Below are 11,074 nucleotides of genomic sequence, written 5' to 3'. Positions count from 1 at the left end.
TTCTAGGTCAAAATTGGGTGCCTAGAATTCGGCATCTAAATCCATATTTGAATCCAGTGGCAGGTGCGTGTGCTTTGAAAATCAGGTCACAAAGGGCAAGGGTGTCCCAATCTTATTCACAGTGACAAGTATCTGACTCTGTGAGAAGTCCGTTTGAAATCAGTGAGACAAACTGCATAGTAAGTCACTAGTCAATGTGACAGAATCCAGTTATTCATTCAGTACTACACCCACGTATGAAAATTTTGCCCCTACAGCTCAACATCTTTGGTTTTAAATATTATTACAGTAAGTAAAGAAAACACAGATTAACACAGGATGGTTAAAATGGACCCACCCAAAAAGGATGAAATTCAGGCCTTGTGCAGAAAGCCTGCACAAGGCCTATCCCACTTAAACCCTATTTTGAGGGCATAAAAGGGACTTAAATGGTACATCAGTTTTGTGCTGGCCTGTGCGCAGAAGTGAACTTCACACAATGCACACAGGGCCTGCATCTTCCACCTTTACTCAAACAGATAGGTCCCACTGAAGTCAAATTGCCCACAGTTTAATGACAGCACTTTAAAGTAACATCTGCTTTCCCTAATTTTGTAGGTAAGCCTGCCAATAAGTTACGTAAACATCCAGCCCACATCAATGAAAGAAAAAAGATCCTGTAGTGCTAAAAAAGTTTGAGGCTGGTATATTCAAAGGAGCAGAAGGGAGATAGATGTTCAACTCCCAGTGAAGTGAAAATACCAGCCAACAATCTCTTTATGTGATCAGAAACCAAAAAGGCCAGGAGCGGGAAACCCCGGGGAAACTGCACGAAGAAGTGAAATCTGTTTTAAATATCAAGGTTCAAAACCAAACTACTGGAGAAAAAGTTATGATTTGTATATAGAATTGGATTCCCCAACGGCTGCTTTCTCTTGAGGCCAGGACACTTACAGAATACAAAGCTCCAGGATGTTTAGAAAGCAAGGGTGAAATCCTGATCACCATGAAGTCAATGGGAAAACACCCATTAACTAAAATGGAACCAGGATTTCACCTCAGGAATTAAAGATTGGTGTTGAGTCTTGTGTTTATTCACTTGTCAGGAACGAGAATAATCCAAGCAGAAAAGAAGAGGGACAGAAAAACGCAGTGAACTGCTCTTAGCTGTGCCACTAGACAGTGAGCCAGATACTCAGCGGGTCTAATAATCGATTCACTCTGATTTACACCAGCTGAGGTTCTGACTCAGTCATAGGAAAACAGGTGCATCCCCAAAATGCATTAGCAAAGGAAACAAGAGAAACATTTGAACAGAGCAGCATGAAGTTAAGATTCCGATGATGATTAAAGCCCAATCTTCTTAGTAATGAGTGGTTGTTTTGGATCATAGCAGCAATGGGAAATGCCTATTATTAATGTATGGATTTCTTATGCCTGCAGGGGTAGCATAAAGACTACAAGTAAGGATCCTACATTATCCGGTTTTAAACTGACATTATTCTTGATCTTAGCCAAAAGGCCAAGAGGTATCTTTCTTGTAAAATGTATTCTCAAATGCTCTACAGTTCAATAATACAGTTACAAAGTTAAGGTCCAATTCTATAATTCCCAATCTTGGGTGAAATTCATCCCCGTACAGGGGGCCAATACAAGACCTACAGACTACTTAAATCCCAAAAATAGGGCTTAAGTGGTACAGACTTTGTGAGAAAGAGCTTCTGCACAGGAAGAAATTTCACCCTTAATGTCTGCAGAATTGGGCCCATTAATAAAAATAACAGAAGAGATACATTAAGATTTATAGACCAGGAAGAAAAGGATCTTCTCAGATGAAATTTGAAGAGAGTGAGCTGATGAGCAGAGACATCCAAGAATGAAAACAGCGGCAGTGTCATTGCCACTTGATATGATGTCACATTCTAAACCAGTGTGTTCTAAAAATGTAATTGGACAATGGATTGCTGAAAGGCAGAAAAGCCCTGTTCAGAAGAAATATGGTAAGAACTTTGGATGAGTTCAAACAATGGAAACACAGTGCTAAAGAGGCATTTGCAACAAAGGTGGTGGACTATGAAAGGCAAGTAAAACTATCTGAGTAATTTGTTAATTTCAAGTAAAGGGCAAATACAGGAGGAGGTGCTGAATCAACTAAATAAAACAAGGAGAAGTTGTTAAACTGATAAGACCTTGTAAGGCCTTCCGAGCACCCTAACCTCTAGAGAACAAATATGGGAAGAAGGTCAGGTTCTGGTGTAACCTTTAAAGTTAAAGGGAAAGGAGGATGGCCTGTTGATTATGGTACTGTACTGGGAGTTAGGAAATTTGGCCATGATGGGTGCTATTAAAAACCATAGGTTTCAGAGTAGCAGCCGTGTTAGTCTGTATTCGCAAAAAGAAAAGGAGTACTTGTGGCACCTTAGAGACTAACAAATTTATTAGAGCATAAGCTTTCGTGAGCTACAGCTCACTTCATCGGATGCATTTGGTGGAAACCATAGTGAGAGAGAAAACCTCAGTGCCCTTTCTGGCTCTGCCTTGGACTTGCTAGTTCTTTGCCTCTGTTTCCCCATGTGAGAAATAGTGCTGATAAGACTGGCACATTAGGGAGACCACCTCCCTAAAGAACCTTGCAGGCCAGATCCTCAGCTGGTGTAAATCAGCTTAGCTGCATTTTGTTGTCTTCTCAGCTCGGAAAGAAGAGTTGGGGCACTACTGGAAATAAAAAATAACAGCTTTTATTGGCTTTGCTCAAACAAAGAATACCGTATATCCTGAATAGACTCCTTTGAAACAATGGCACAGCTCTGATAAAACAGTAACCATGCATGGATAACAAAATGCTAGCTCCTTAGTGTCCATGCCACTGTACTCTACTATGGAGAGGGAGAAGCCTGAGTAGTGAAGCAGGGGGCTAAGAGCCTGATTCTTCAGCGTAAGTCATTCTCACAGCCCCAGGTAGGTGATATTAGCTCCCTTTTTTACAGAACGGGAAATGGACACAGAGCGGTGCAGAGATTTGACCAAGGCTACCTAGAGAGTCATAGATTCATAGATACTAAGATCAGTAGGGACCATTCTGATCATCTAGTCCGACCTCCTGCACAACGCAGGCCACAGAATCTCACCCACCCACTCCTACAAAAAACCTCTCCTATGTCTGAGCTATTGAAGTCCTCAAATCGTGGTTTAAAGACTTCAAGGAGCAGAGAATCCTCCCTCAAGTGGCCTGTGCCCCATGCTACAGAGGAAGGCGAAAAACCTCCAGGGCCTCTCCAATCTGCCCTGGAGGAAAATTCCTTCCCGACCCCAAATATGGCGATCAGCTAAACCCTGAGCACATGGGCAAGATTCACCAGCCAGATACTACAGAAAATTCTTTCCTGGGTAACTCAGATCCCATCCATCTAATATCCCATCTCAGGGGACTAGGCCTATTTACCCTGAATATTTAAAGATCAATTAATTACCAAAAATTACATTATCCCATCATTCCATCTCCTCCATAAACTTATCGAGTAGAATCTTCAAGCCAGATAGATCTTTTGCCCCCATTGTTTCCCTTGGAAGGCTATTCCAAAACTTCACTCCTCTGATGGTTAGAAACCTTCTTCTAATTTCAAGTCTAAACTTCCTGGTGGCCAGTTTATACTCATTTGTTCTTGTGTCCAATTTGGTGCTGAGCTGAAATAATTCCTCTCCCTCTCCTGTATTTATCCCTCTGATATATTTATAGAAAGCAATCACATCTCCTCTCAACCTTCTTTTAGTTAGGCTAAACAAGCCAAACTCCTTCAGTCTCCTTTCATAAGACAGGTTTTCCATTCCTCAGATCATCCTAGTAGCCCTTCTCTGTACCTGCTCCAGTTTGAATTCATCCTTTTTAAACATGGGAGACCAGAACTGCACACAGTAGTCTAGGTGAGGTCTCACCAGTGCCTTGTATAATGGTACTAAAACCTCCTTATCCCTACTGGAAATGCCTCTCCTGATGCATCCCAACACCGCATTAGCTTTTTTCACAGCCATATCACATTGGCAGCTCATAGTCATCCTATGATCAACCAATACTCCAAGGTCCTTCTCCTCTTCTGTTACTTCTAATTGATGCGTCCCCAACTTATAACTAAAATTCTTGTTGTTAATCCCTAAATGCATAACCTTACACTTCTCACTATTAAATTTCATCCTATTACTATTACTCCAGTTTACAAGGTCATCCAGATCCTCCTGTACAATATCCCGATCCTTCTCTGAATTGGCAATACCTCCCAGCTTTGTATCATCTGCAAACTTTATTAGCACACTCCCACTTTTTGTGCCATGGTCAGTAATAAAAAGATTGGTCCCAAAACCGATCCCTGAGGAACTCCACTGGTAACCTCCCTCCAGCCTGACTGTTCGCCTTTCAGTAGGACCTGTTGCAGTCTCCCCTTTAACCAATTCCTTATCCACCTTTTGATGTTCATATTGATCCCCATCTTTTCCAATTTAACCAATAATTCCCCATGTGGCACGGTATCAAACGCCTTACTGAAATCTAGGTAAATTAGAGCCACTGCGTTTCCTTTATCTAAAAAATCTGTTACTTTCTCAAAGAAGGAGATCAGGTTGGTTTGGCACGATCTACCTTTTGTAAAACCATGTTGTATTTTGTCCCATTTACCATTGACTTCAATGTCCTTAACTACTTTCTCCTTCAAAATTTTTTCCAGGACCTTGCATACTACAGATGTCAAACTAACTGGCCTGTAGTTACCCGGATCACTTTTTTTTTCCTTTCTTAAAAATAGGAACTATATTAGCAATTCTCCAATCATTCGGTACAACTCCTGAGTCAGTGGCAGAGTCAGGCATAAAACCCAGGAATTCCATGCATAGTCCAGGGAGCGGGTGCTATGCAGGTTTGCTTCTTGCATACATGCAAATAGCATTAATAACGTCCATTGTTCTTTTGTGATGTAAACTGAGATGGGAGTATATCAACAAAGAAACTAGCAGTGACATGACAGGTCAGTTACTATGCTAATTATACACTATACAAATTGTATTATCCCAAATATCATTCGGGGCGAATTAACAGGAGTGTTGTATGGAAGACACGGGAGGTAATTGTCCTGCTAGGCTCAGGGCTTGTGAGGCCTCAGGAGGGGTACTGTGTGCAATTCTTGGTCCCACACTTTAGGAAAGCTGTGGACAAATTGGAGAGTCTAGAGGAGAGCAACAAAAATGATCAAGGTTTAGAAAACCTGATCTGTGAGGAAAGGTTAAAACAACTGGGCATGCGGAGGAAATGTGATAACAGTCTTGAAATATGTTAAGGGCTGTTAAAACGAGGGGGGGGGGGATCAGTTGTTCTCCATGTCCACTGAACTTTGGACAGGAATTAATGGGCTTAATCTGCAGCAAGGGAGATTTAGGTTAGATATCTGGAAAAACTTTCTCGCTCTAAAGGTGGTTAAATTCTGGAACAGGCTTCCAAGGGAGGTTGTGGAATCCCCATCATTGGAGGTTTTCAAGAACAAGATCCGATGAAGTGAGCTGTAGCTCACGAAAGCTTATGCTCAGATAAATTTGTTAGTCTCTCAGGTGCCACAAGTACTCCTTTTCTTTTTGCGAATACAGACTAACACGGCTGCTACTCTGAAAAAAGAACAAGATGGACACGCGCATTTTGGGGTGGTCTAGGTTTATTTGATCCTGCCTCAGCGCAAGCAGACTCTTGAAGTCTTTTCCAGCCCTACGTTTCTATGATTCTATAGACAAGCCCAATCCATCAAACAAAAATCTCAGCCTTACATCCTCTGCTTTGCCTAGCTAGAATAATGCTAACGTTTCTGATGCACACATCATACAGGATTCACGGAAATGGTTATTTTATTTTTACCATACAAAGTGTTTGAACGCCTACAGTCCCTTTCTAGTCTCACAATTTAGTCCATGTATAATTTTAGAACCAGTTGTATCTTGGCTCTAAGGAGCTTTGTCCGTATAGAGAAAATAAAATAGGGCATAGCCATAATGTCCTCACAAGAGAAGATATATAAGGTGCTCTAATCAATGTAATGGGATGTAATTATTATTCCATTTATTTATCACCTTCTGCTCAGAAGACAGGTAGCTAGCGATTGAAAATAAAGAGCCAGAAGTAAAATCACTGGACCAGATTGTTAGCTCAGTTCCATGTAAACCCACAATATTACCATTAAATTCAGTAGGCTGATGTGGGTGGAGCTGAGATCAGAATCTGGCTGATTACTGCCATTAATGTGGGCTAAACACTAAATGGTTCTTGGAAGGCAAACCTATTCTATCAAACAGATTCAATCATGTTTAGCCCATACATTAACATTTTTGTTTCAGATGTAAATTTCAAAGCACCTTAAAGACTTGCAGGTTTATTTGTATAGCTTGAGGCAGTGTGGTCCAGTGGACAGGCTACCAGAATGGGAGGCAAGATGCATGTTTTTTATTCCTGGCTCTGCTAATGACTCACTAGGTAAATCAGTGGTTCTCAAACTTTTTTTTTCATGGACCAATGAAAATTGGTGAGGGTTTCGGCGGACCAGTTAATGATCTTTCCAAATGTTGTTTGTACCATTAGCTGACTATTGTAAGGCATTTTGATTAAAAGCACTGTATAAAAAACCCACCTTAATAATTGTTTTTTTGTTATACAAATAAAAGCACACAACTCATATTTTAATATCAGTAGTCTTATCTTTCTAATGCGATGGATGTGCCCTCTCCCCCCCGCCGCGGCAGCCCCTGAGCTGGGGCTGGGAAGAAGGTTGGGTGTCTTTCTCTCCCTCTTTCCCTCACTGCAGCAACTCCCTAACTGGGGCTGGGAAGAAAAGGGGGTCTCTCCCTCTCTCCCCCACCGCAGCAGCCCCCGAGTTGGGGCTGGGAGGGAAGGGGGTCTCTCCCTGGCAGCCACAGCCCTGGAGTTGGGGAAAGTCGCAGGGCTGTGATGGCCAGAGAAAGAGGCATGTCCCAAATTCCCCCCCAGCCCGTCTTCTCACTCCACTGCCCCCGCCTACCAACCCCCTATTGCCCCCAAGGCCACCACCTCACCTTATATGTGTGTCTTCTCGTGGGTCCAGGCAGGCGTGGCTCCACTAATTAGGTGGGTGGCTCTTCATTCTCTCGTGTGTGGCTGCCCAGGCATGCACCTTAGAGGGAACTATCCGCGGACCACGTGAGTGGAGCTCATGGCCCACCACAGTTTGAGAACTTCTGAAGGAAATCACTTAGACCCAAATTATTTTAGTTTTTTGCTATCACACCCACCACTGTAGTTTCTAAACCCTTTCCATGTAAACTACTATGGCATGATGAATTGCCTGGAGCCTCCAAAGAGCCTTATTTAAACCATATTAAAGGGCTCACTCAGAAAGCACCCCTCTAGCACCTGGAGCTGTTTAACACCAGGCTAGTCATAGGGTGCAGGATTTCCTTCTGGGCTCTTGCTAGGAGCCAATGCTCCCGCTAAATAATAAGCTCTTCAGGCGAACGAGTGCGTCTTAATCGGTGTTTGCAGCTTGTAGACCCAGGGTGCTATAGAAATTATTTCGAATAACAATACTAGCTTTTGAATGTTGACAGTTGTCAATGGTCGGGACCATGCATATTCTAGCCGTCTCGCCATCCATTCGCTGGGACCATCTGCGTACTCCTGTGGGCTGCTTATATGGGAGCCTGTACACTGGGACATGTCGCAGGCCAGGAGCTAAGGAGCTGTCTCCCAGCAGCCTGTACAAAGAAAAATCGGGTAAGTTTAAAGCCGATGTCGTGTTAAGTTCCCCCTCTTCCCTGCTGCTGTTTGTGGCATTTAGTTAGGGGAGCACCCCAAATTTACACGGGTGAGCCCAGGTCCTGAAACAGCTCAAGGGATCATGTTACCGCGGCTGTGCCCCAGGGAGGGGATGAGGCCCACGAAGCAGCCCCATGTGGGCAATAGGCTCTGGGGGGGGTTGAGGGGGGAGCGGCCCCATGGAAGGGGTGGGAGGGCGGTTGGAGGCTCTGGGGGGGGGGTTGAGGGGGGAGCGGCCCCATGGGAGGGGGTGGGAGGGCGGTTGGAGGCTCTGGGGGGGTTGAGGGGGGAGCAGCCCCATGGGAGGGGGTGGGAGGGCGGTTGGAGGCTCTGGGGGGGTTGAGGGGGGAGCGGCCCCATGGGAGGGAGTGGGAGGGCGGTTGGAGGCTCGGGGGGGGTTGAGGGGGGAGCGGCCCCATGTTAGGGGTGGGAGGGCGGTTGGAGGCTCGGGGGGGGTTGAGGGGGGAGCGGCCCCATGGGAGGGGTGGGGGGGGCGGTTGGAGGCTCTGGGGGGGGTTGAGGGGGGAGCGGCCCCATGGGAGGGGTTGGGGGGCGGTTGGAGGCTCGGGGGGGTTGAGGGGGGAGCGGTTGGAGGCTCGGGGGGGGTTGAGGAGGGAGCGGCCCCATGGGAGGGGTGGGAGGACGGTTGGAGGCTCTGGGGGGGGTTGAGGGGGGAGCGGCCCCATGGAAGGGGTGGGGGGGCGGTTGGAGGCTCTGGGGGGGGTTGAGGGGGGAGCGGCCCCATGGGAGGGGTGGGGGGGCGGTTGGAGGCTCTGGGGGGGGTTGAGGAGGGAGCGGCCCCATGGGGGGGGTTGAGGGGGGAGCGGCCCCATGGAAGGGGTGGGGGGGGCGGTTGGAGGCTCTGGGGGGGGGTTGAGGGGGGAGCGGCCCCATGGGAGGGGTGGGGGGGCGGTTGGAGGCTCTGGGGGGGGTTGAGGAGGGAGCGGCCCCATGGGAGGGGTGGGGGGGCGGTTGGAGGCTCTGGGGGGGATTGAGGGGGGAGCGGCCGCATGGGAGGGGTGGGGGGGCGGTTGGAGGCTCTGGGGGGGGTTGAGGGGGGAGCGGCCGCATGGGAGGGGTTGGGGGGCGGTTGGAGGCTCGGGGGGGTTGAGGGGGGAGCGGCCCCATGGGAGGGGTTGGGGGGCGGTTGGAGGCTCGGGGGGGTTGAGGGGGGAGCGGCCGCATGGGAGGGGTGGGGGGGGCAGCTGGAGGCTCTGGGGGGGGTTGAGGGGGGAGCGGCCGCATGGGAGGGGTGGGGGGGGGCGGTTGGAGGCTCTGGGGGGGGTTGAGGGGGGAGCGGCCCCATGGGAGGGGTGGGAGGACGGTTGGAGGCTCGGGGGGGGTTGGGGGGGAGCGGCCCCATGGGAGGGGTGGGGGGGCGGTTGGAGGCTCGGGGGGGGGTTGAGGGGGGGAGCGGCCCCATGGGAGGGGTTGGGGGGGCGGTTAGAGGCTCGGGGGGGGGTTGAGGGGGGAGCGGCCCCATGGGAGGGGTTGGGGGGGCGGTTGGAGGCTCGGGGGGGGGTGAGGAGGGAGCGGCCCCATGGGAGGGGTGGGGGGGGGCGGTTAGAGGCTCGGGGGGGGTTGAGGGGGGAGCGGCCCCATGGGAGGGGTGGGGGGGCGGTTGGAGGCTCGGGGGGGTTGAGGAGGGAGCGGCCCATGGAAGGGTGGGGGTCGGTTGGAGGCTCTGGGGGGGGTTGAGGGGGGAGCGGCCCCATGGAAGGGGTGGGGGGGGCGGTTGGAGGCTCTGGGGGGGGTTGAGGGGGGAGCGGCCCCATGGGAGGGGTGGGGGGGGCGGTTGGAGGCTCGGGGGGGTTGAGGGGGGAGCGGCCCCATGGGAGGGGTGGGGGGGCGGTTGGAGGCTCTGGGGGGGGTTGAGGGGGGAGCGGCCCCATGGAAGGGGTGGGGGGGGCGGTTGGAGGCTCGGGGGGGGTTGAGGGGGGAGCGGCCCCATGGGAGGGGTGGGGGGGCGGTTGGAGGCTCTGGGGGGGGTTGAGGGGGGAGCGGCCCCATGGGAGGGGTGGGGGGGGCGGTTGGAGGCTCGGGGGAGGTTGAGGGGGGAGCGGCCCATGGGAGGGGTGGGGGGGCGGTTGGAGGCTCTGGGGGGGGTTGAGGGGGAGCGGCCCATGGGAGGGGTTGGGGGGCGGTTGGAGGCTCTGGGGGGGTTGAGGGGGGAGCGGCCCCATGGGAGGGGTTGGGGGGCGGTTGGAGGCTCGGGGGGGGTTGAGGAGGGAGCGGCCCCATGGAAGGGGTGGGGGGGCGGTTGGAGGCTCTGGGGGGGGGTTGAGGGGGGAGCGGCCCCATGGGAGGGGTGGGGGGGGCGGTTGGAGGCTCTGGGGGGGGTTGAGGGGGGGAGCGGCCCCATGGGAGGGGTGGGGGGGCGGTTGGAGGCTCGGGGGGGGTTGAGGGGGGAGCGGCCCCATGGGAGGGGTGGGGGGGCGGTTGGAGGCTCGGGGGGGGTTGAGGAGGGAGCGGCCCCATGGGAGGGGTGGGGGGGCGGTTGGAGGCTCGGGGGGGTTGAGGGGGGAGCGGCCCCATGGGAGGGGTGGGGGGGTGGTTGGAGGCTCTGGGGGGGGTTGAGGAGGGAGCGGCCCCATGGGAGGGGTGGGGGGGCGGTTGGAGGCTCGGGGGGGGTTGAGGAGGGAGCGGCCCCATGGGAGGGGTGGGGGGGCGGTTGGAGGCTCGGGGGGGGGTTGAGGGGGGAGCGGCCCCATGGGAGGGGTGGGGGGGGCGGTTGGAGGCTCTGGGGGGGGTTGAGGGGGGAGCGGTTGGAGGCTCGGGGGGGGTTGAGGGGGGAGCGGCCCCATGGGAGGGGTTGGGGGGCGGTTGGAGGCTCGGGGGGGTTGAGGGGGGAGCGGCCCCATGGGAGGGGTTGGGGGGGCGGTTGGAGGCTCGGGGGGGGTTGAGGAGGGAGCGGCCCCATGGAAGGGGTGGGGGGGCGGTTGGAGGCTCTGGGGGGGGGTTGAGGGGGGAGCGGCCCCATGGAAGGGGTGGGAGGGCGGTTGGAGGCTCTGGGGGGGGTTGAGGGGGGAGCGGCCCCATGGGAGGGGTGGGGGGGCGGTTGGAGGCTCGGGGGGGGGGGGGGGGGGGGGAGCGCCCCATGGGAGGTGGTGGGGGGGCGGTTGGAGGCTCGGGGGGGGTTGAGGGGGGAGCGGCCCCATGGGAGGGGTGGGGGGGCGGTTGGAGGCTCGGCTGGGGGGGGGTTGAGGGGGGAGCGGCCCCATGGGAGGGGTTGGGGGGGCGGTTAGAGGCTCGGGGGGGGGGTGAGGGGGAGCGGCCCCATGG

General features: G+C 52.7%; 1 protein-coding gene across 1 annotated transcript in view; it reads left to right on the top strand.

Moving 5' to 3' along the window:
• Positions 1-5,638: 5,638 nt before the first annotated feature.
• Positions 5,639-11,074, top strand: part of BOLA3 (bolA family member 3) — a 12,469-nt gene continuing 7,033 nt past the window's right edge. The window contains 2 exon segments of the mRNA XM_043503201.1: positions 5,639-6,477; positions 7,623-7,750. Coding sequence (XP_043359136.1) covers positions 7,670-7,750 — 81 coding nt within the window. The 5' untranslated portion in view covers positions 5,639-6,477; positions 7,623-7,669.

Source organism: Dermochelys coriacea, chromosome 26 (assembly GCF_009764565.3).
Source record: "Dermochelys coriacea isolate rDerCor1 chromosome 26, rDerCor1.pri.v4, whole genome shotgun sequence".
NCBI classification, from domain to species: Eukaryota; Metazoa; Chordata; order Testudines; family Dermochelyidae; genus Dermochelys; species Dermochelys coriacea.
This window is presented reverse-complemented; position numbering and strand designations above follow the sequence as displayed.